The 25,902-nt window shown below is 40.9% G+C and overlaps 1 protein-coding gene across 4 annotated transcripts in view; it reads right to left on the bottom strand.

Moving 5' to 3' along the window:
- Positions 1-1,442: 1,442 nt before the first annotated feature.
- The window catches only part of Ctps (CTP synthase), a 44,839-nt gene continuing 20,379 nt past the window's right edge, over positions 1,443-25,902 (bottom strand). For all 4 annotated transcript variants that reach the window (XM_076178575.1, XM_076178574.1, XM_076178573.1 and 1 more), the window contains 10 exons: positions 23,324-23,511; positions 22,882-23,051; positions 22,525-22,701; positions 21,806-22,167; positions 21,185-21,406; positions 20,254-20,391; positions 18,893-19,102; positions 9,607-9,759; positions 8,156-8,271; positions 1,443-7,353 (listed from right to left, as the gene is read on the bottom strand). In XM_076178575.1, coding sequence (XP_076034690.1) covers positions 7,202-7,353; positions 8,156-8,271; positions 9,607-9,759; positions 18,893-19,102; positions 20,254-20,391; positions 21,185-21,406; positions 21,806-22,167; positions 22,525-22,701; positions 22,882-23,051; positions 23,324-23,489 — 1,866 coding nt within the window. In that variant the 5' untranslated portion in view covers positions 23,490-23,511 and the 3' untranslated portion in view covers positions 1,443-7,201. The remainder of the gene's footprint in view (positions 7,354-8,155; positions 8,272-9,606; positions 9,760-18,892; positions 19,103-20,253; positions 20,392-21,184; positions 21,407-21,805; positions 22,168-22,524; positions 22,702-22,881; positions 23,052-23,323; positions 23,512-25,902) is intronic.

Genomic DNA, 25,902 nt, shown 5'->3' with positions numbered 1-25,902 from the left:
GATATAACTCATGGCTTACAGAGCCTCCTTTTATCCAACACCACGAGTTTCGTCAGTAACAGGAAGAACAGAGTTATTCTTGCAGAGTAGGAAGTTACAACAGTATGATTTTGTCAGTCACTACCTCATATTTAATGTGGACTACTTGGTAGGAGTTGATCCTTTGGGCCATGATGTGGTGGGACAGTAGTCAGCCATTTTCTGAGAGCCTAACCAGCCCCTTGTACCATAATGGTTTATACACAAATTGAATCTACCAACTCTGGAACAATGAAGAGAAAGAGGAGATTTGCTGACTATCTACAAAATAATGAAAGGAACGGAAGTTTTAGACAGGAACGACTTGTTAGTGTGGGCCAACGGTAAAACAAGAGGACACGGAAAAAAACTGAAAAAGGATAGTTATAGAAAAAACTTGAAAAGGAAGTTTCCCACACAGAGCGATAAATACACGGAACAAATTAGACAACAAAACAGTAGACGCTCCTCAACTTACGTTTTAGTTACGTTCCAAACGGCCGAACGTAAGTTGAAAATGAACGTAAGTTGTTACTGTACTATACATCCGTAAATTCTATTACCGTATCTTATAAAACACCCCTAAATCATTAATTATACACATAACATTGTAAAATAATAACATTAATTTCAAATAAATTAAATTCAAGCAACATAAATTGAGATGGTGGAGGAGGAGGAGGAGGCAATGCACGTTCAGTCTGTTGTTTGTGCTATGTAAACAATGGACGCAGCATCATGCGTAAGTATCGTTTGAACTACGGAGAGCATGCCAAACTAAAAAATTCACCGATTTCTTTTTTTTTTTTTCAATTTTTTTTTACAGTTAGTTTAAAGGTAGTATGTGTGAGTAAATTTTGACGCAGCCCGAAGGGATTTCTCCCCGTCCTCTCCTTATATGCAAGGGGGGACGGAGAGGGGGGGTCGCCGATTAAATGAAGCGGCCTTGCTGTGGATGTGCTGTGTCTTGCGACACTGCTTCTGACCCAGGGCGGTGGGCAGGGTGCAGGGATGACCCGTCATCCAGGAGGTGCTCAGATGAGAGGGAGGGTGGGAGGGGTGTGGAGTGTATTTAGGGATGAAATGGGTGGGAGTGTTTTTATGCCTTTCCCTTTTTGGCTACCTCCCTTGGAAGGGGGAAAAAGCCTTGGTATATGTATGTATGTTAAACGTAAAATCGAAAAAACATAAAACGAATGAACGTGAGTAGAGGAGCATCTGTATGTGCAAACACTATACAAGATTTTAAGATAAAACTTGATGCAGAGAGATACAAAGATAGGTCACCACAATATAGCTCCCCTCCTGTATATTACAACTAGGTAAATACAAGTTGAATGGGGAGAGAGCACATTGCAACTTGACCATCCCAACAATTCAAACTCAAACACTTGTAGGATATTAGGATAGCAATAGGCAAAAAAGCAAGAATAACATTTTATTTTTCTCCCACTATACAGTACACAGATGAAAAAATTAAACTACCAAATGATAAAGCAAGGATAATGGGAACAAAATGTGAATTCTGGTGTGACAAAGGCATTCTTCTCTTGTACACCAAAACAAATTGGAATATAGTAATGCCAACAGCCCAGTTATTGGTATTGCTCTCCCTGAAAAACAAAACATAACAGGTGGGTAAAAACTTAACAAAACAATATTTTGAAGACCTTTCATTCCTGCACCACTAGATGATTGTCATTTGTTCTCACCACTGTACACATGAGTAATTTTTAGCTCTCCCTATTCACAGCAATCCCTCAATTTTGCCTCTAGTTAAAAACCTGAGATTCTTGTACAGAAGATTTTCTTCTACAAAAGCTTTCAAGCAAGAGAAAGCACTATTGTGCTTCTGGCATTTTGGTACATACACAAACAAGGCAGTTGTATTCAAGATTCAGTTACATCATGGAAATCCCCCTCTCAGGTAGAACTTGTTATCTTGTGAGGGACTGAAATGTATACATGTCTCTCTCTCCAAAAGGCCCTTTCCCCTTGTAAGGTGGGTGGCCTTATGAAACCACACTCATCATACCAAAATAAAACCCATTCAAAAGCCAATTAAGGGGAAAAATTGTAACTTTTTTTCACTCAAGCTATCATTAACAAATCCTAAAATTAACAATATGGCTACCTCCCTTGTAAGGGGGAAAAAGCCTTTGGAAGTATATAACAGTATGGCACCTGTTGTTTAATATTTGCTTATTTAGTAATTTTCCATGGGAGAGAAATTAACCTTTTATACTCTTCACATATTTAACCAACACTGGTCTGGTTAATAACAAGTTACCTCAAGTTTCACTGGAAATTTGTGGTCCTAATTTGTAGATCTCCTCAGGTGGGGATTAGATTGCTGCCTGTATTGTATTAATGAGAAACATTTTTTTGTCGCTGGCTTGTAGTAGTACCAGAAGAGCAGTTGCTAATTGTCAGCAATCATGTGAAAAATTGGAGGAAAAGAAATTTTGGGTCTGGCCTAGAGACTGAGTGTCAGCCCCCCAAGGTTGCAACTCCAGATGGAGTAATGTTGACAGGTTATAAAGACAGCCAGGGGTATTATTTTCTCAGACATCCATATCACATGACTACATACATACATAGTACCTATCTAATTAAGGATAGGTAATATGTTGCTAAACAAACCCACTTTCAATGTCTGCATAAAATCTTGTATGTGCAGTTTATATTTAGCATTAATAGGTTAATCATACAAAATTATGCACAGAATGTCAACCCTGCATGAATATATAAATTTTTCGATATTGTCGTGTCCTTGTACAGTTTCCTTCATAAATGCCAGATAATTTTGTGCATCCTAGAAATAAACTGACCCAACCTTCAGTACCTAAATTAACCAAGACCCCATTTTTTACTGTAGTACCCATTTCCTGGCTGAATAAAACAACTATCACAACTAAAAATGTTATGGTGCCAAGGGATCAACGATGCAAGATGGACAAATAAATCATAACTAAGACTAAAGTACTATTTAAAACATTCTTACACGATAAATAGACCATAGATGTCAATTGTGGAATGTTAAATTTTTCCAAGAATAAATAACTTGCTAGCACAAATCCTGCACATCCATACCTCCCAGATAAATTTCCCTGTCAGAAGTACCGACTGCATAAAACTTGTGCAGTATGCAGTTTATACTATTGGGATTTTTGCGACACCCCTACAGGCCAATCCAGCATTCTTTTGATTTGTGACTAACCTCCACCTACAGAGGAATGCTTGGTCACAACTACTATCCCTCCTTTACCATCCCTGATTTCTCCTCCTTTTCCCTCAGCACCTTGTAAATGAAACAAGATTACTGCCAGTGTTTCCCATGTGGCATAAAAGACAAGTAAATGGGGGCAGAGTGAGTGGATCAGATATTTTTCCTCCATGAAAATTACAGGCAAAAATTGGCTTCGCGTGGCCACCCTGCCCTATAGTCTATATTCATGTCCACATAAATTATGCTTGCTACCATCTAGAATACACCCAACTGTTCCAGTCACACCTAGGTGTTGAAATAATGATAACCAAAATTATAAATAGTACAAAACCCTAGTTTTATCTCATTGCCGAGCTTCGAACTTTTGGATCAACTACCCTTTGGCTACTCTTCACTTGTATATGTACAGATGATCAAAGAAATGGAGGATTTTTATTATCTGAAGTGACATGTAGCAGTGAATGGAGGACTGGATACAGAAGGAAGTTAAAGCATAAAGGAAGCAATTATATGTCTGGGTAGAATTAAGCGTGTGATATGTACATACATACATATACCAAGGCTTTTTCCCCCTTACAAGGGAGGTAGCCAAAAAGGAAAAGGCATAAAATCATTCCCACCCATTCCATCCCTGAATACACTCCACACCCCTCCACCCTCCCTCTTATCTTAGCACCTCCTGGACGATGGGTCATCCCTGCACCTTGTCCACTGCCCTGGGTCAGAAGCAGTGTCGCAAGACACAGCACATCCATGTAATAAGTATTTGGGTATAATGTAGAGTGATTGTGCCCATAGTGCTGTATGGAAGAGACTTGGAATGTAAGTGAGGCTGAAAATTATACAAGAGACTGACCATTTTTGGGATGTAAAGTTTGAAGCAGATACTCGTTTCATGAATCAATCAAGCGAGAAAGGTGGATATACGATAGAAAATGGGTGTTGGAGGAAAGCTGTACGATACAAGATTGAGCTGGTGCGAGCCTAGGAGGAAAATTTAGAAAATGGATGGATCGGGCAAAAAGAACTTACACTGGTAGTGATCATGAGGTAGAGAAAGGAGAATGTAAAAGATACAACTATGAAGAGATAGAGATGGAGGCAGATGTAAAAGGGGGGAGTAAAACAGCTTTGTCTGTTAGATTCCGCTGTGGAGGAGCTGTTCAACTTCATTTGACCCACGAAGTGGGTCTTTTGGTGAGGATGTGCTTTGAATTGGCCACCTAGAAGGTTACTGGTATATATAACAATAAAAAATCTCTATAGCAATGTTAAATTGCTGATATAATCTAGTTGCTCTGCAGCCTCATGTATCTTTGGAGTACAGGTTTTCTGAGGGACCCTAAGCTACCGAGTAGAGTAACAAACATTTAGTTAAATTTCCTTTTACCTGTAATATACATTTCTTCATGAAATAGCAACTGACACTAAAAACTCGTATTACTAAATTACCTTATTTCTTATCTGAACACTAGGACCCATATTACTTTGATAATTATGTTTCAAATGCAACCTAATGTTTACATTACCTCTATTATATGGCAGTGGTTTCCAAACTTTTGGCTGCGATCCTAAATAAATTTTGCTTTAATATGACGCTTAAATTTGAACACCCCAGTTTTATGTATTGGCATACTGCCTTTATTTGAACACAGGCTGGATTTTTTTCACCATTAATTTACAAACTGTTAATGTGGTGATGCTTCCCTCCTGTTGCTGGTTTCCTGGAGGCCACAGGTTTTCTACAAGAGACCAGGAGCAACAGCTTAACCCCTTCCTTAAACTAAATTAAGCCATCTAGCGACAGCAGATGCCTGAAATGAACATTGTGGGGTTAACAGACTGACTCAATCTCTTAACTACTTCCCTAAGTAAAGGGATTTGCTGTTAAGAAAATAAGAGAGCAATCCTCGCATGCATAATTTTGCAGCAATAATGCATGAGTGACAATGCTCACACATTCCACTGAAACATTTTTTTTAAACTTGCATATATGGGCTTGACTGGAGTATGAAGTACTAGACCAATGTTTCTGTATAACTGTTCCAAGCTACCACTTGCTAAAGTATGTGAAATACCAGATCCAAGGCATGCAGTCTTTACAAATATTTCAACAGAATACTTGGTTACCATTTGGTCAAAGTTCTGTTAGTTTTAGTTCTTAAAAAAAATTACCCTTCCAGTAGAAGACCCTGCACCCATTGCAAATATTCAGACCTTAGAGGATTGAAGAGATTAGTCTTCTGTAGCAATACAATACTTTAGCTTCTATTTACATCAGGTTTGGCACAAATGCTAGGCAAACTTGATCTAGGGTGATAAAACCTAGTCATGAATTCTGGGTATCCTGAAAATTCTTTATCCAACTAAAATAACAAAACCTTAGTAATAAAGACAACCACCAAGTGATAAAGTTGGGAAAAAAAAAATCTGAAAGGCTTTAATTATAATCTAATGTAACTCTTATAAAATTATCAAAACTTACTGGGCAAGGACAAGTGGGTGGGCACAGTTGGGCAGACTTTGGGTGATGAACACCTATACACCAGCACTGTAAACAATACTGTCAAAACAATGACCTGAATACTGAAATGCAGCTGAGTCAGGGCTTGGATGCTGAACTATACTGACAAGTCATTCTGATAAAAATTCAGAATGTTACAAGGAACTTTGAGAACTTGATCCCAATGAAGTTTCATAAAGCCCGTTCCAAATTATGTTTCATGGAGTTACAATGATGAAACATGCTGACAAAAGACCTCTCAGTCCATGACAAGGTTGGATAACAACGGTTCAGGTGTTATTCCAACTTTGAACCGTGTTATATTCAATTACTTCACCTGGAAACATTCCATTCAATGACAATTGTTTCTATCTACTTCTTTGTCAAATCTATAGGCTGACAATTTGAGATCATTATATCTCATCTGGTTAGCATTTAGTGTGAAAATTAGTTCACTATTATGTTACTGGTTCCTATACCTTGAGTCTGATCCTGCTCAGTTTCAAGGATCATCAGGTGAAATTTCAGGGAAAATTATTAAACAATTGTTTCAAATTAAGAACTAGATCCCCATTAATTTTGAGTCCATTTAATCAAGAATTGATATTTTAAGTAGTCTGTAGAATTAAGTAGTAGTTCAGTCTTCAACTTTCATATTAGCCATGCCACTAGTCTCAACACAAAATATTTAGTTATGGACATCACAAGCACAAGATTTACTCCCCACAATTCAGATTCTTTTCCGAGAGGATATGGGGCAACCTGGTGGCCAGTTACTGTGGATCTCCTGCAAGAGAAACCAAGGCTAACTGAATATGACCATGATCATTCCTTCATTCTAGGTTATTTCCTTATTAGCTTGGACCAATGATGGGGACTTGCTTATGGATGTCAAAGAGAATCCTCTTCCTGCCATATGACTTCATGTCTCACAAACACCCTTGCCTCCAGCTTGAGGTACATTCCCAAGGACAGAGTCTGAACAGGGCCCAAGAACTTTATCAGTTTTGACTATCTTTCTTTAACTTTTCAGCATCATCTTCCCTCTTCCTACTAGCTGGGAAAAACACTAATACAACACAAATAGTAACATTTCTTCCTATATATAAGGGAAGGCTCAAGGACTGTAGCATGTTACTGTGAGGCTACACATTTCCACTCGGTGAAACTTGAGCCAACAGCTACTTTTCTTACTAGTTATGCTACAAATAACCCCAATCCTTCTGTTCTTTGTTCTTGGTGCATTGCTCCTTTGTGAAAGAATGGTTTAATGAAAATGTTCACTCATCACAAGATCAGTAACCAGGCTAGTTCTCTTTTGCCAATAAGAAACAAATGATATAACAGTGGGGCATAAGTTTAACATAAAAGTGAAACTGTCCACCGTACAACACAAAAAAAGTTTGAGACTACATTAGCAGATCATATTCTGTACTTCTAATTTCCTGCGTTCATGAACTTTTATCGAGCAAGGAGTCGGAAGTATCAGCTGAAGCCATGTCATCATCAGTCTGTTGCATCTTCGAAGGTTTTGAGTGTCTTGGCATACTTGGTTTATCCGTCTCTTTGACTAACAAATGAGGTGGCATTGGCAGCTCATCATCTGCAAAATAGAAAAGCAGAAATCACTCAAAGCGTGAATACACCATGTAACAGAGAACCGAGACTACTGACGTTTAACCATATTCATACATACATATACCAATATCTTTTTCCCCCTTACAAGAACAATTTTCATACCAACAGTATACTGCATGTTTACATTCAGTCAATATTAGAGACTGTTTTGGGGCACTTCTACTGATTTGAACCACACATCCTATGGAACAGATTGTCATTCTAGTCAATACATTCTTAACTGTAACTCTTACACATTTCTATTTGTTCAACATCCTGATCACATACTCTTGTGGTTTCATAACTGCATCTACTCATCTTTTCCTTGGTTCACAACTTGCTTTCATTCCTGGCACCACAAATCCATGCATATTTCAAGGATATCTGCTCCCATCCATTCTCATTATATGACTGTACCACCTCAGATAGGCCTGTAATCTTTCTCCCAGTCCAATCACACCAGTATCTTTATGAATCCTATCACTTCTTACATCTTGTTGACATAGGGCTAGTTTAGTAGCCACTTGTGCTAGCAACTTGTAAACTATCCCTTTATTTGCCTAATGTCAACTAAAAGTTAGTAAAATTGCCACTAAATTATCCTAGTGTCAACACTTACTGGGTAAGATAACTTGTAGATAGCACTAGCAGCTACTAAACTAGCCCCATGTCAACAGGACTTTGGATTGTTATATTTCTAGACTTGTACATCCTTCAAACAGAACCTTGTACACATGGTAAGGCTGAATTTGCCAAAATTACACACCACTAATTAAAATTGGTCATACCTGAAGATTCTGGGGAGTCTGTAGGGGTCATGCGGCAACCCCTGGCTAAGTACTGATCCAATTTGCCAATGGACGCCAAGATTAATCCAAGGTATGGAGGGGATGGTTTCAAGGGTCTGTAAAGGAATATAAAAATATGAATTTAATTAAAATGAAAAGCTGGCTACATCTTACCAATAGTGATAATACATAAATGTAGTTTACAACCCTTGGGAATATATAGTTTATCTGTGTTGTACAAAGTTTTTCAAAGGAAAAGCTTACTATTCAAAGCACTTTTATTATAAATTCATTTTTATGGTTTCACATTTCTCCCTGCTCTTAGTATTGAGGATGTAGTACTTATATCTAATAATTTCTGCTAAAAATCCAACTCCAAAGCATTTTTCATCAATTTATATACCAAGGGCATTTTCTTCCTCATATGGGAGGTACTTACACCCTGTCATACATACCAACAGCTTTTTCCCCCCTTACATGGGATGTAGTCAAAAACAAAGTCATAAATTCCACACCCACCCATTCCATCCCCACATACTCCACTCACATTCACTCTCCTCCCTCCCTCTTATCTTTGTTCCTCCTGGATGACGGGTCATCCTCTTGCCCACTGCCCTGGGTCAGAAGCTTGTAGCATGACACAGCACATCTATAGCAAAGCCACTTCATTTAATCGGCAATCCCCCTTGTCAGTCTCCTCATGAAGAAAAGATACTGAGAGAAATCCTTCAGGCAGCATAAAAATATCATTCACACTTACTTCCTCGCCACCCTATTCATCTATACACAGCTATTCTCAACACACCCGTCTTCTGTATTCTCCCTTCCTTCCTCAACAACTATCCCCTTCTTTCCCAATGCCCCTTTTATGCCATCCATCCATCTTGCCCTTGGTTGTCCCCTCATAATCACTCCCTCCACCTCTGCCTTCTACAGCTCTTTATTAATCTTTCTACACTCATTCTTTCCATGTGTCCAAACCATCCCAACATTTTTTCGTCAATCCTATCTCCCAACTCCCTTTCCAGCCCTGCTCTCCTCCTCACTTCTCACTCTATCCAGCTTAGTAACCCCTACCATACTTCTCAGGCATTTCATCTCAAACACATTTAAATTCCTCTCTTATGTTCCATGTTTCTGCCCCATACAATGCTGTTGGCACAATCACCCCTTCATACAATCTCCTTTTATCATGCATTCCCAAATATCTATTTCTCATTACACTTTTTAATCACCCAAGACTTTACTTGCTTCTCTCAATCTACACCCTTGCTCCACCTCCACTCATCCCTTTCCTGCCAGATTTTCTGTATAACTATAAAAATATTGATTATAAACATCTTTTATAATACATATACCAAAGGCTTTCTCCCCCTTACAAATTCCTAACTCTCCTGAAAGATGTTACAAACCTATGCATCTTGTGTTCTAAACAAAGGTATTGTACTCACCTCGTTATGTACTCTGGATGGTATTGGCAGGCCACATAGTAGGGGTGACCATCCAATTCCATGATTTCCATGCGCTCTCCTTCAACGTCCTGACCCACAAACTTCATTCCTGCACTCTCAAAGTCGGAAACATACTTCGGGTTCACTTCATACCTGTGAAAAAGTACCTGAACCATTAACTATATCATAGTCCATCATAGATTACTAAACTAATTAGGTACATACATATTATACCAAGGCTTTTTCCCCCTTACAAGGGAGGTAGCCAAAAAGAAAAAGGCATAAAACCATTTCCACCCATTCCATCCCTAAATACACTCCACTCCCCACCACCCTCCCTCCCATCTTAGCACCTCCTGGATGACAGGTCATCCCTGCACCTTGTCCAATGCCCTGGGTCAGAGGCTGTGTCGCAAGGCACAGCTCATCCACAGCAAGGCTGCTTCATTAAATCGGCGACCCCCACTCTCCATCCCCCCATGCATAAAAGGAGAAGAAGGGGAGAAATCCCTTCGGGCTGCGTCAAATTTTGCTCACACATATTACCTCGCCCTCCATCACCCCCGCCCATTCCACCTCATGCATTACAACATCATCCATATACAACCATTCTCCATTCACCCCTGTCTTCTCTCCTCTCCTGTCCTTCCTCAACAGACATTCCCCTCTTCCCCAAAGCCCCCTTCGCCCCATCCATCCATCTCATCCTAGGACGTCCCCTCATACTCACTTCCTCCACATCTGCCTTCCATACCTCTTTTACTAGTCTTTTTTCACTCATTCTTTCCATGTGTCCAAACCATCCTAATACTCTTTCATCAACCCTATCTCCCAACTCCCTTTCCACCCCTATTCTCCTCCTCACCTCCTCATTTCTCACTCTATCTAGCCTAGTAACACCCATCATACTTCTCAGACATCTCATCTCAAACACATTCAAACTCCTTCTCTCTTCCACTCTTATGTTCCATGTTTCTACCCCATACAGTGCTGTTGGCACAATCACTCCTTCATAGTCTCCTTTTAGCATCCATTCCCAAATGTCTATTCCTCATTACACTCTTCAATCCACCGAGGCATTTACTCGCTTCTCTCAATCTACATTCTACCTCCACCTCCACTCCAGCTTTTCCTGTCACATTTGCACCCAAGTATCTAAAACTATCCACTTCCTCCACTCGCTCTCCCTTAATGCTCACTTCCAGTCTGCTGCCACTTTCACCCCTTGTACATCTCATCACTTTACTTTTACCCACATTTATCTTCAGCTTTCTTCTTTCACACACACACTCCCAAACTCTGTCACCAACTTCCTCAATACCTCCTCCGATCCTGCCACAATCGCAGTGTCATCCGCAAACAACAGCTGGCCTACCACTTTTCTCCATTTTCTTTAACCATCTCCAATGGGTCAGGGATTGGAACTAATTAGGAAATAGGGAAAAATTTGTATTGTATTAACTATATCATATTTCACATAGGCTTGTTCCCCCTTACACTGGGGGTAGCCAAAAAGAAAAAGACAGAAATCACTCCCACCCATTTCATTTCCCATATATTCCACTCCCTCCACCCTCCTTCCTATCTTGGCACCTCCTGGATGACGAGTCATTCCTGCATCCTGTCCACTGCCCTGGGTCAGAAGCAGTGTCGCAAGACACAGCACATCCGCAGCAAGGCCGCTTCATAAATTCATCGACCCCCCCCCTCTACGTCCCCTCATGCAGGAAAGGAGAAGACGGGGAGTAATCCCTTCAGGCTGCGTCAAATTTTTTCTCATATATACTTCCTCACCCCCAATCCCCCACCCACTCCCCCTCATGCATCACAGCCTCATCTATACACAACCCTTTTCCATTCACCCCTATCTTCTGTCCTCTACAGACATTTCTCTCTTTTGTAAAGCCCCTTTCACCCCACCCATCCACCTCATCCTAGGACGCCCCCTCATATTCACTCCTTCCACCTTCGCCTTCCACACTTCTTTTACTAATCTTTCTTCACTCATTCTTTCCACGTGTCCAAACCATCCTAATACTCTTTCATCAACCCTATCTCCCAGTTCCCTTTCCACCCCTGTTCTCCTCACCTCCTCATTTCTCACTCTATCTAGCCTGGTAACCCCTATCATAATTCTCAGACATTTCATCTCAAACACATTGAAACTCCCGTACAGTGCTGTTGGCACAATCACTCCTTCATATAACCTCCTCTTAGCATCCATTCCCAGATGTCTATTCCTCATTACACTTTTTAATCCACCAAGGCATTTACTCGCTTCTCTCAATCTACATTCTACCTCCACCCCCACTCCTCCCTTTCCTGTCACATTCGCACCCAAGTATCTGAAACTATCCACTTCCTCCAGTTTCTCATCCTTAATGCTCACTTCCAGCCTACTGGACTGTCACTCTCTCCCCTTGTACATCTCATCACCTTACTTTTGCCCACATTTATCTTCAGCTTCCCTCTTTCAACCTTCTCAAACTCTGTCACTAACTTCCTCAATCCCTCCTCTGATCCTCCCACAAGCGCAGTGTTGTCAGCAAACAACAGCTGGCTCACCTCCCACTTTTCTCCATTTTCTTTAATCATCTCCAACCCTAACCCACTACCCTTGCATTCACCTCTCTCACCACCCCAACCATGTATAAGTTGAACAGCCAGGGCGACATAACACACCCCTGACGAAGTCCCACCTTTACCTCAAACCATTCACTCTCTATTTCTAATCCTAACGCAAGCTCTACTACTCTCATAAAAACTCTTGACTGCTCTTAACAGCTTTCCTCCTATCCCATATATCTGCAGTACCTCCCACAGTGCCTTCCTGTCTACCCTGTCATAAGCCTTTTCCAGATCCATAAAAGCCCAAAAAACATCCTTACCTTTTCCTATAGCTTTCTCACATATCTGTCTTACCACAAAGATCTGATCTACACATCCCCTATCTGTCCTAAAACCACACTGTTCCTCACCAATTACTCCCTCTGTTCCTCTCCTAATCCTCTCAATCAAGACCATCCCATAAGCCTTCCCAACTACACTCACACTTGTCCCCTTTTCCTTTGTAAAGCAGAACTATACAGGCACTCCTCCAGTCCTCCGGCACTCTCCCCTCTCTTAAATAATCATTAAATAACCTCACCAGCCAGTCCACCATAACTGTACCTCCTTTCTTCATACATTCTGCATGGCATCCATCCAACCCAGGTGCCTTACCTCCTCTCATCATCTTAACAGCTCCTTTTACTTCATCCTTCCCTATTTCTCCTCCATTTTCCTCACTCATCACTCATTTTCTTAGCGCTTCCCACTGCAACTGCCTTTCCCTCCCTATCCTCCTTCACATTTAGCAACTCCATAAAATACTCTGCCCACCTTCCTCTCACTGCCTTCTCTTCCATTATCATCTCTCCATCTGCACCTTTTACCTTTTCTTCTCTACTTGATTCGCCTCCTCTTCCTCTTTTAATTTCCTTCCAAAACATCTTTTTATTACTTTCAAAATTTTCTGTCATACTCTTTCCCCATTTTACATCTGCTCTCCTCTTTGCTTCCTTTAACTTATGCTTAACTTCCTTTCTCTTTACTTTGTACCTCTCATACGATTCCCTCGTCCTAATTTGTAGCCAATCTATGAATGCCTGCTTCTTCTTTTCTACACCCTTCTTTGCTTCCTCATCCCACCACTCACTACCCTTCCTTCTATTTCCTCCCGCCTTCCTTGTTCCACACACCATCTTTGCACACCTTAAGACTCCCTCCTTGAACCATCCCCATTCCTCCTCCACTCCTAGTTCTACTCTATCCTTTACTCTCTTCCACTCCTCTCTCAACTTCTTATACTCCTTCTCCTTTTTTTCCTCATTTAAGCAGTTCACTCTAAGTATCTCCCTACCTTCTGCCTTTTTCCTCTTTCTCCACCTATTCTCCACTCTTAATTTACCTTCCACCAGGAAATGATCTGATATTCCCCCTTTCTCTCCCCTTAGAACATGTACATCCTTAACTTTTCCTACCATACTCCTGGTACTATATGGTCCATTAACGCTCTATCTGCCACCCTTCCATCCACCACCCTCTCCCATGTGTACTTATGCTTGACTTTCTTCTTAAACACTGTATTTGCTATCATCAACTCTCTTTCAAGACACATCTCCACCATCAATTCTCCACAACGATTTTTACCTGGAACTCCATACTTCCCAATCACTCCGTCAATTGGTTCATTTCCTACCCTAGCATTTAGGTCTCCCAATACAACTACATTGACATTTCTCCCTAATCCCTCTATGCACTCATCTATATCTTCCCCAAAAAGCCTCCCTTTCCTCTACGCTCTTCTCACTACCAGGCCCATACGCACTTGGAAAAATCCACATATATTTTCCCAGATTCACCTTCATCCACATCAACCTTGATGACACCTCCTTCCATTCCACTACCCGATTACTTATCTCTTCACTTACTAGTATAGCCACCCCTTCTCTCCCTCATCCCCTCTTCACTCCTGAGTACCTCCCAGCTACACTCCCAAACTCACAGTTGCCCTTTCCTTTCAATTTAGTTTCACTCAAAACCAGTACATCCATCTTTCTTCTCACAAGCATACTGCCTATCTCTTCCCTTTTACTCTCATCTGTATCACATCCATGCACATTAAAAGACCCAAACCTTAGGGTACTGGTTGGAAAGCTCCCAGACCCTCTTATGCCTTTACTTTCGTTTTTAGGAATGTCCCCTTTCGGGGCTACAGGTAGCAGGACTCCTAATCCCTTCCCCCGTCCCCTTTTTGTTGCCTTTTATGACTCAAGTGGAAATACTTGGTGGCAGTATTCTTTTGCACTCACCACAGGGTAGGTAGGCGAAAACGGAAATGAATATTCAGAGAAATGGTATAGAATAGTAACAAGGGGTTGGGGGACAGCATAACGGAGGGGCAGTCGTAGTATAAAAGTGTCATTATTTCTCTATGTACAGAGTTTTCCTCTATCACAGACAAAATGATGTGTGGCTCTGGTCTGTTGGGGCACCCCATATAGACCCTAAAGTATCAACTGCATGCTACTTTGTATTTGTATTGTCCCCTCTGTATGAGGGAATGGAAAGGGGGGGGGGGGGCACCTCACAAGTGCCTTGCTGTGGATCTGCTGTCTTGCTGCACTGCTTCCAACCCAGGGCAGGTGAGATACAGGGATGACCTGTCATCCATGAGGACCTAAGAGGAGTGGGTGGAAAGAGTGGTGGATGGGAGCAAGTATACAAGTATGCCTCTTGACTTGGCTACCTCTCTGGTAAGGGGGGGATGGGACCCTTGGTATATAGATTGTCAACAATTCACCATCACTTTTGGCCCTAGTAACAATACTGCATCATTGCCAAGAAATATTTCATGCTCATGTAACTGGGTTAGTGTGGGCATGTGTAACATTTGAGGGTGTAAAAAATTAAACAAGATTTTATTACCTCTACTGCCTACTAATATTATAATGTACACAATACCCACTGCCCATATAGCCACTGGAAATACATACATATACCAAGGCTTTTTCCCCCTTACGAGGGAGGTAGCCAAAAAGGAAAAGGCATAAAATCATTCCCACCCATTCCATCCCTAAATACACTCCACACCCCTCCACCCTCCCTCTTATCTTAGCACCTCCTGGATGACGGGTCATCCCTGCACCTATTCCAATGCCCTGGGTCAGAAGCAGTGTTGCAAGACACAGCACATCCACAGCAAGGCTGCTTCATCAAATCGGCGACCCCCCCCCTCTCCGTCCCCCCATGCATAAATGGAGAAGATGGGGAGAAATCCCTTTGGGCTTTGTCAAATTTTGCTCACACATACTACCTCACCCCCCACCCATTCCACCTCATGCATCACAACATCATCCATATACAACCATTCTCCATTCACCCGTCTTCTGTTCTCTCCCGTCCTTCCTCAACAGACATTCTCCTCTTCCCCAAAGCCCCCTTCACCCCATCCATCCACCTCATCCTAGGACGTCCCCTCATGTTCACTCCCTCCACATCTGCCTTCCATACCTCTTTTACTAGTCTTTCTTCACTCATTCTTTCCATGTGTCCAAACCATCCTAATACTCTTTCATCAACCCTATCTCCCAACTCCCTTTCCACCCCAGTTCTTCTCCTCACCTCCTCATTTCTCACTCTAGCCTAGTTACCCCCATCATACTTCTCAGACTTCTCAAACACATTCAAACTCCTTCTCTCTTCTTCTCTTATGTTCCATGTTTCTGCCCCATACAGTGCTGTTGGCACAATCACTCCCTCATATAGTCTCCTCTTAGCATCCATTCCCAAATGTCTATTCCTCATTACACTCTTTAATTCACCAAGGCATTTACTCGCTTCTCTCAATCTACATTCTACCTCCACCTTCACTCCTTTTTCCTGCCACATTTGCACCCAAGTATCTAAAACTATCCACTTCCTCCACTCGCTCTCCCTTAATGCTCACTTCCAGTCTACTGCCACTTTCACCCCTTGTACATCTCATCACCTTATTTTTACCCACATATATCTTAAGCTTTCTTCTATCACATACTCTCCCAAACTCTGTCACCAACTTCCTCAGTCCCTCCTCTGATCCTGCCACAAGCGCAGTGTCGTCAGCAAACAGCAGCTGGCTCACCTCCCACTTTTCTCTTATTTTCTTTAACCATCTCCAATCCCTGACCCACTACCCTTGCATTCACCTCTCGCACTACCCCATCCATGTATAAGTTGAACAGCCAGGGCGACATAACGCATCCTTGACGAAGTCCCACCTTTACCTCGAACCACTCACTCTCTCCATTTCTAATCCTGACACAAGCTCTACTATTCTCGTAAAAACTCTTGACAGCTCCTAGAAGCTTTCCTCTTATCCCATATATCTGCAGTACCTCCCACAGTGCCTTTCTGTCTACCCTATCGTAAGCCTTTTCCAGATCCATAAAAGCCCAAAAAAACATCCTTCCCCTTTCCTATAGCTTTCTCACATATTTGTCTTACCACAAAGATCTGATCTACACAACCTCTACCCGTCCTAAATCCACACGGTTCCTCACTAATTACTCCCTCTGTTCCTCTCCTAATTCTCTCAATCAAGATCCTCCCATAAGCCTTCCCAACTACACTTAACAAGCTAATCCCTCTGAAACTACTACATTCACACTTGTCCCCTTTTCCCTTGTAAAATGGAACTATACAGGCACTCTTCCAGTCCTCTGGCACTCTACCCTCTCTCCAGCAAACATTAAATAACCTCACCAGCCAGTCCACCATCACTGTACCTCCTTTCTTCAGACATTCTGCATGGCATCCATCCAACCCAGGTGCCTTACCTGCTTTCATCGTCTTAACAACTGCCTTCACTTCATCCTTCCTTATTTCTCCTCCATTTTCCTCACTCATCACTCTCATTTTCTTACCATTTCCCACTGCAACTATCTTTCCCTCCCTATCCTCCTTCACATTTAGCAACTCCATAAAATATTCTGCCCATCTTCCCCTTACTGCCTTCTCTTCCATTATCATCTCTCCATCTGCACCTTTTACCTTTTTTTTCTCTACTTGATTCGCCTCCTCTTCCTCTCTCAATTTCTTTCCGAAACATCTTTTTATTACTTTCAAAATTTTCTGTCATACTCTTACCCCACTTCAAATCTGCTCTCCTCTTTGCCTCCTTTACCTTTTTCTTTTCTTTGTACCTCTCTTATGACTCCCTCGTCCTATTTTGTAACCAATCTGTGAAAGCTCACTTCTTGTCTTTTACAACCTTCTTTGTTTCCTCATCCCACCATTCACTACCCTTCCTTCTATTTCCTCCTGTCCTTCTTGTTCCACACACCATCCTTGCACACTTTGACTCCCTTCTTGAACCATCCCCATTCTTCCTCCACACCAAGCTCTACTCTATCCTTCACTCCCTTCCACTCCTCCTTCAGCTTCTTGTACTCCTTCTCCTTTTCATTTAAAGAGTTTACTCTAAGCACCTCCCTACCTTTTGTCCCTTTACTCTTTCTCCATCTATCCTCCACTCTCAACTTAACTTCCACCAAAAAATTATCTGATATTCCCCCACCCTCCCACCTTAGCACATGTATATCCTTAACTCTTCCTATCATAGTCCTATTTACCATTACATAATTCATCAATGCTCTATCTACCACCCTTCCATCCACCACCCTCTCCCATGTGTACTTATGCTTGACTTTTCTTCCGAAACACTGTATTTGCTATCATCAACACTCTAGACACATTTCCACCATCAACTCTCCATTACGATTCTTTCCTGGAACTCCACATTTCCCAACCACTCCATCAATTGGACCATTTCCTACCCTAGCATTAAGGTCTCCCAGTACTATTACATTGACATTTCTCCCTAAATCCTCTATGCACTCATTTAAATCTATCCAAAAGGCCTCCCTTTCTTCTACACTCTTCTCACTGCCAGGCCCATATGCACTTACAAAGACCCACATCTCCTTTCCCAGTTTCACCTTCATCCACATTATCCTTCAGGAAACCTCCTTCCACTCCACTACACATTTACCTATCTCTTCACTTACTAGAATAGCCACCCCTTCCCTCCCTCGCCCTCTCTTCACTCCTCATAACCTCCCACTTACACTCACCCTTTCCTTTCAACTTAGTTTCACTCAAGCCAACACATCCATCTTTCTTCTCACAAACATACTACCTATCTCTTCCCTTTTACTCTCATCTGTACCACATCCACGCACATTAAAAGACCCAAACCTTAGGGTGCTGGTCGGAAAACTCCCAGACCCTCTTATGCCTTTACTTTTTCGTTTAGGAATGTCCCCTGTGGGGCTACAAGGAGATGGATGCCTAGTCCCACTCCCCGTCCCTTTCTTCTCGCCTCTTACGATCCAAGTGGAAATACTTGGTGGCAGTATTCTTTTCCCCCACCACAGGGAATTCCACCACAGCAGAAAATGGTATAGGACAGCAGCAAGGTCTTGGGAGACAGCATAACGGAGGGACAGTTGTAGTATAAAAGTGTCATCATTTCTCTATGAAGAGTTTTCCTCTGTCATAGACAAAATGTTGTGTGGCTCTGGTCCGTTGGGGCGCCCCTTATAGACCCTAAAGTATCAACTGCATACTACTTTGCCACAATAACAAGCAGCCAATACCCCAGACGGGGACATTGGAAAGGTAATCTATATTCATCATTCAAAAGTTCAAAACAATGGAAGAAACAATTTTTACTTTATCCTATTCATTATATTTTGATAAATACCTATGTCTATGTCTTTCTTCTACAAAGTCAACATTCCCATAAAGTTGACGAAGTTTGGTGTTTCCAGTCTTGAATATGGTCTGTCTCTTTCCAAGTCTCATAGTACCACCTAGTTGTCCAGGATTGTGCTCTGGCATCTCCACCACAACATGACAGGTTCCTTCTGGTGCCATCTCTTGACTGTTTGCTTCCTTCCAACCTAATATATGTCTAGAAAGCAAAATGAAAGATTAAATATATTGCCAATGATCACCAAAATACATGAAGATGTGTACAATTATTTTCAGTATGTCAGTCATGTGATTGTGGTACATTGAATTGGTTCATCTGGTGCCATCTAGTATCCTTAGCACACCTCCATTTCAGCTCATAAATTACCTGGTGAAGAGATTTTGCACTGTTGTCTAGAAGGGGATAAGGCAGCATAGTATGATGTGTTCAGTCTTTTCTGTGTGGTGATTATATCTGGGGCAATAAGCCTGTTGCTATGCCCCTTACAAGGTAACCCTTTGGACAAGATTTTTAAATGCAGTGCAACTGTCTGCGAATAATTTCTCTATAGGGTTGATAACAGGGTACTTTGGTGAGGTAAAGAATATGGTAGTCTATTGTAGAGTACTAGTTTTCAGATCTGAGTGTGTATATAGACATTATGGGGTATTGGGGATCAGTTATTACAGATATCTGAGTAGAGTATTATTGAGATCACTTTTATGCTTTGTAGCATTGACTATCTACTTCCCTTATAAGGGTGATGAAGTCTTTGGTGTATATTCTTATGTTATATTCAATGGGCTGTGTTTGTGTGATATAATGTGAGGGACAAGAGGATCTGATGGCCCCCGTGTACAAGTACCCATTATTCTCAATTGCTGCTCTTATTTTTTTTTAAGTTAGAGCAGCAGGAGGTGCCAAGATAGGAGGGAGGAGGGGAGTGAAATATATGGGAAATGAAATGGGTGGGAGTGATTTCTATGCCTTTTTCTTTTTGGCTACTCCCCGTGTATGGGGGAAAAAGCCTTTGGTATATGTATGTGTGTATGTATGCTGCTCTAACTATAAGATTGAAGTTTCTGAGTCTAGATGTTCTACTGATGCTATATTAATGCACCTGGTTATTATTCTTAATGTTTTACTTTGAGCTGTTTGTATGATGTTTTTGTTTTATCTATTGGATACCATGTTGTGGCTACATAGTTAATATACAGTTCATATGAACAATATTTTCTAGATTGTATTAATATTTTGCACTTTGAATTCCTGTTAATTGACAATGCTGATGTGTGTGTGTGTGACTACATCACATATGAAGTGAAAGATGCCCTTCCAAAATGTTACTTCAAAGCTAACGAATACCTTACCTTGCAAACTCAATTACTGCAGCCTGCAGCCCAAGACACACACCAAGCAAAGGTTTCCTCATTGTTCTTGCCCATTTGCAAACAGCAATTTTACCTTCCATCCCACGTTGACCAAAACCACCAGGAACAATAATGCCACTGTACAGAAAAGTACAAACAAGATGTAGGTGAGAACATACCACTGGCCTTTTCACCTGATTACAAATAAAAAAAATTATTACTTATCAGAAGTTTGAGGGCATATGAAAAAATTCTTGTATCAAAAGGCCATAGTAATGCAACATAATCATAAAACTACTATAAAATTCAATTATACTGCTCTTACTGCAATAGTAATAAACTGTGAACCCATTTACAGGTAAATGGAACAGTGTGAGGGGAATACGAATCCTCCATTCTAGTTTCTCCTGAAAAAGAGTGTGGGAGAAGGAATCCAACCCAAACCCTTGTGACTGGGTCTTTGAATATGTAATGGATGAGAAGAACAGAAGAGACTGGTACTGTTTTCGAGAAGAAACTTGGATGTTTTAGCAAAGAGGAATTAAAGTGAGAAGGAAAGGAAAGTCTGGGAGTGTGGTAGATGGGTTGTCAGCAATGGAGACAAGGGAGAGAAGATGTGACTATGTTATTATATGATTTGTGCTAAACAACTTTGCTACCTCCCCACCCTTATATGCGGCAGGGGAATGGGCACAGCATACACCCACACCTACACTCATCCAGAAACCCATTTACTGTTCATTCTATCTTAGCTCCTTATGGATGAAAGATCATCCCTGTCACATGTCCAGCATTCAGGTCTGAAGCATTACAGCACCTCCGAGCAGGGCCCAACAGATGAAGTATATTTACCTCAACTCTTAATACATTGTGACCTATCCACCTCATCTATCTAAAAAATTATTACTTTAAAATTGGCAAACCAACATACTTGCATTTGCAGACATTCTGCCAAGCCTCAAAGAACTTAACAGGTTTGGATTCCTTTGAGCTCTCCTCCAAGTCATCTGCCTCTATATATTTAACATCTAGCTTGCGATTACATGCCAGTGCAGCATGATGTAATGCCTTGATGACTGAAGCATAGGAATCCTCCAGTTGAGTGTACTTCCCCACCAGGGCAATAGTTACACTGTGTCGTAAATAGTCATGCCTGTATCAAGTGAAGAGCAATGTTAAAACTTGACTTAATGAGAACATTTTCATCACAGTGGCATAAATGATCAACTTTGTTTATTTTAATGGTGCACTAGGTATCCAAGTGATTATAAAAAAAATTTAAACTGTCTAGAATGCCTCTTCACTTCTGTGGCGTGAAGCTTTTCTAGCCAATGCAACATGATTTTACTCAGTAATGGTTTTAAGTTATTTGCATTTTATGGGAGGGTAGTCACTACATTTTAGTCATTATAACATAATCCACATGGGAATTTTAGCAGAAAACATGGTTACAAAAGAATTTTGAACTATGACATTATTTCTCATGTTTGTCATTCTTTATAAGAAAAATAAGCATCACAATATTGAATGAACAAGACCACAAAAATCTTACTTTTCTGCCAAGTCCCTCCATTTCTTCATGAAGTTCTTTGGTCTTTGTAATGTAATACCTAGATCTAAGCGATCACTGAGGAGCTGTGAGGCCTTTTGTTCTTGCAACATTAGAGGAACTGCATAAATACTGGAGGCATCGTGAAGGCAAATTACTTGCTCTGGGGAAACATGGCAGAAGTTGGAGATCTTGTACTTGACCATTTCATCAATGGGTTTCTCTGATCGACAAACAATGAAGTCAGGAGAAAGTCCCAGTCCTCGTAGTTCTCTCACACTTGCTTGTGTTGGTTTAGTCTTGTGCTCACCAGTTGAGGATGGCTGAGGCACTAGAGACACGTGTACAACACAGATGTTTTCACGCTACAACAAATGGAAAAAGGTATACATGGGAATACTTAGTAAGACATATAAAGAGTAAAATCTTTATGATCCTATGCATACCTGGAACCAGCGATTGAAATTTGAAGAGAACAAAGCAATACAAAGTATATTTTTGTATGTTCAATTTCTGTATAAATGGAGACATGATTAAGTGCATAAATCCTTCATACAGCCTAAGTGTACATCTAGTTTCCAAAAACCCATGAACTTCAGTAACATCCCTACAGACCAGTTACACAACATTTTTTTATGACTAATGACTTATCTACTTCTACTGTCCCTCTGTTTAACTGCCCTAGAATAAATGTATACATAAAACCAATCCCCTTCACTTACTTTCACACGAAATTGGAACTGCCTGAAAGCTTCCACAAAGGGCATGCCCTCGATGTCACCAATGGTTCCTCCCAACTCAATGATGCAAACCTCAGGCTCAGCATCATCACCATCCACAGGTCTCTTGGCGACAGTTTCCACCCACTCTTGAATAGCATCTGTTATGTGGGGCACAACCTGCAACGCACAACAGTTGTACTTGTTATTCTAATCTATAACTTACTGAATTAGGTGTAGGCATTTACATCTAATCCCTGTATGGTTACTAAATTCTATAGGCTGGCAGATCAGTCATGGAGTATCCTTTTACAAATGGTAACTAAACTCATACAACTACAAAAATTATCGAGAAGGTACCTGTACAGTTTTTCCTAAATAATCTCCTCTTCTTTCTTTGTTTATAACAGATTGATAGACTTTGCCAGTAGTGATGTTGTTGTCCCTGTGTAGGGTCACATCAAGGAACCTTTCATAGTTCCCCAAATCTAAATCAACTTCTCCACCATCATCAAGAACAAAAACTTCACCTGGAAAATAAAAGATGGTTTCATTACAATGATATTCAAATAAAGTTTTGTTATAAATAATTTTCTTTACTTTCTGACAATGCAATAAAAAAAATCATACGCCCATCAAGTGTATACACTTCAGAGATACTCGATCACACCACCAGTGACCAAGACGCAACTTCTAGATCAATCTTACACATACTACATTCATAAACATTAACTAGGACACAGGATTTATCAATATAATTAATTCAGAGTATATTTACATAACAAATGAGAAAAGTCCTTACCATGCTCATATGGGGAGAATGTTCCAGCATCAATATTGATGTAAGGATCAATCTTGATGGAGGTGACATGCAGCCCACAGTGCTTCAGTATTGTACCAATACTAGATGCTATGACACCTTTCCCTATACCGGATATCACACCACCAGTGACCAGGATGTACTTCATGGTTTTGCTTTTGAATTCAAGCCTAAAGAAGAAAAATAAAACAAAGTAAATAAAGGGCATCTCACATTAACAAATACATACATACATATACCAAGGCTTTTTCCCCTTTACAAGGGAGGTAGCCAAAAAGGAAAAGGCATAAAATCATTCCCACCCATTCCATCCCTGAATACACTCCACACCCCTCCACCCTCCCTCTTATCTTAGCACCTCCTAGATGACGGGTCATCCCTGCACCTTGTCCACTGCCCTGGGTCAGAAGCAGTGTCGCAAGACACAGCACATCCACAGCAAGGCAGCTTCATTAAATCGGCAACCCCCCCTCTCCGTCCCCCCATGCATAAAAGGAGAAAACGGGGAGAAATCCATTCGGGCTGCGTCAAATTTTGCTCACACATACTACCTCCCCCCATCCCCCCGCCCATTCCACCTCATGCATCACAACAACATCCATATACAACCATTCTCCATTCACCCGTCTTCTGTCCTCTCCCATCCTTCCTCAACAGACATTCCCCTCTTACCCAAAGCCCCCTTCACCCCATTCATCAACCTCATCCTAGGACGTCCCTTCATGTTCACTCCCTCCACATCTGCCCTCCATACCTCTTTTACTAGTCTTTCTTCACTCATTCTTTCCATTAAAAATACTTTCAAATAAACCACTCCATTCAATTAACCTCAGATTACAGTAAATAGTAACAATTGATCTGTTGCCCCAGTTCTCTCTCCCATAGGTAATTCTCTCTCTATCTCTCTCTCTCACACACAATGACCATCTATAGAATCATGAAGGGCACAGAAATACTCAATAGAGAGGACTTGTTAAATTGGGACAAGAGAAATACAAGAGGACATTCAAAGAAATTCAAACATAGTTATAAAAGAGATCTGAGGAACAGTTTTCCACAGAGTGGTGGACACTTGGAACAAACTGGACAAAAATATTATGTGTGCAAAAAACCATTCATGAATTTAAGAGCAAACTAGACACTGCGAGATACAAAGGTGGGACACCACGAGCATAGCTCCCCTTCCCATAAAATACAACTATGTAAACACACACATGAAAGGATTAAAAAAATATTAGTCACACAAATAAGACCAAGACTGGAGTATGCAGCAACAATATGGACACCCAGTACTAAAAAGAATATAAAGAAATTAGAAAGAATACAAAGAGCAACGACAAAGTTGGCACCAACTCTCTCCAAATTAACATACAAACAAAGATTGTCCAAATTGGAATTATCAACTCTGGAACAAAGAAGAAAGAGATCTGCTGACTATTTATGGATTCATGAAAGGAATGGAAATCCTAGATAGGAATGACTTATTAAAATGGGGCAATAGTAAAACAAGGACACAAAAAGACTCAAAAAGGATAACTATAGAAGAGATCTGGAGAGAAAAAAAACTTCCCACATAAGAGTACTGGATACCTGGAATAATTTAGATAAAGAAACAGTGTGTGCAAACACTATTCAAGATTTTAAGAAAAATAATTGATGCTGAAAGGTACAAAGATGGGTCACCATGAGCATAGCTCCCTTCCCGTATAATACAACTAGGTAAATACACACACACCCAATATTTATTTTTGGAGGAAAGTGAAGGGAGAGAGATAAGAAAAAGAGAAGAAAAAAAAAAATTAGAAGATATAAATGCAGAAGTGTGGGGAGTGCTCAATATCTTGGGATCATTGGATGTGACAAAACCTTCAGGACTTTATGGGACCTCAAACAATTCTTAAAGAATGTAGGGAACAACTAGCAGGCACAATTCAGTCTTATTACATGTACATGTTTATTGAAAGAAGGCATTGTGCCACTTCACTGGGAAAGGGCAGATGTGGTATCAATTCACAAAGGTGGAAATAAGGAGACACCACTAAATTACGAATCTGTATCACTGACCAGCATATTAGTGAAATTATGGGAAAGGATTGTGAAAGATGGATGGACAAAATACCCAGAGCTGGGTGTGTTCTTCCGTGTCTTATGTGTCAGTCAGGACACTGAGGGACGCACCAAGAAATATGCCCAGTTCTGCAAACATCTTGAAAAAACCAACATTCTGACAGAGTTTGGCTTCAGATCTGGAAGGCCATGTGTGTCAAACCTTCTAAGCCTTTATTTGAGTGATTGATGCATTGCAAGAGAATAGGGTGGGTGTGTACCTCAACCTAGAGAAGACAATAAAGTACTTCATAGTCGACTTGTATGGAAATTGGGGCATGTTGGAGGACTGAGAAGCAAACTTAAATAGATGAAAGATTTTTTGAAGTAAAGATACTAGAGGACAAAAGTAAAAGAAAGATGGAGAGCAGGAACAAGCAGTTCCACACTGTTCAGTGCTTGCACCAATATTTCTTGCCTATATCAATGACATGATGGAAGAAACAATAAGCTAT

Source organism: Oratosquilla oratoria, chromosome 41, assembly GCF_046742065.1.
Source record: "Oratosquilla oratoria isolate Oo_2021 chromosome 41, ASM4674206v1, whole genome shotgun sequence".
NCBI lineage: Eukaryota > Metazoa > Arthropoda > Malacostraca > Stomatopoda > Squillidae > Oratosquilla > Oratosquilla oratoria.
Note: the sequence above shows the minus strand (reverse complement) of the source record. Positions and strands in the feature narration are given on the sequence as shown.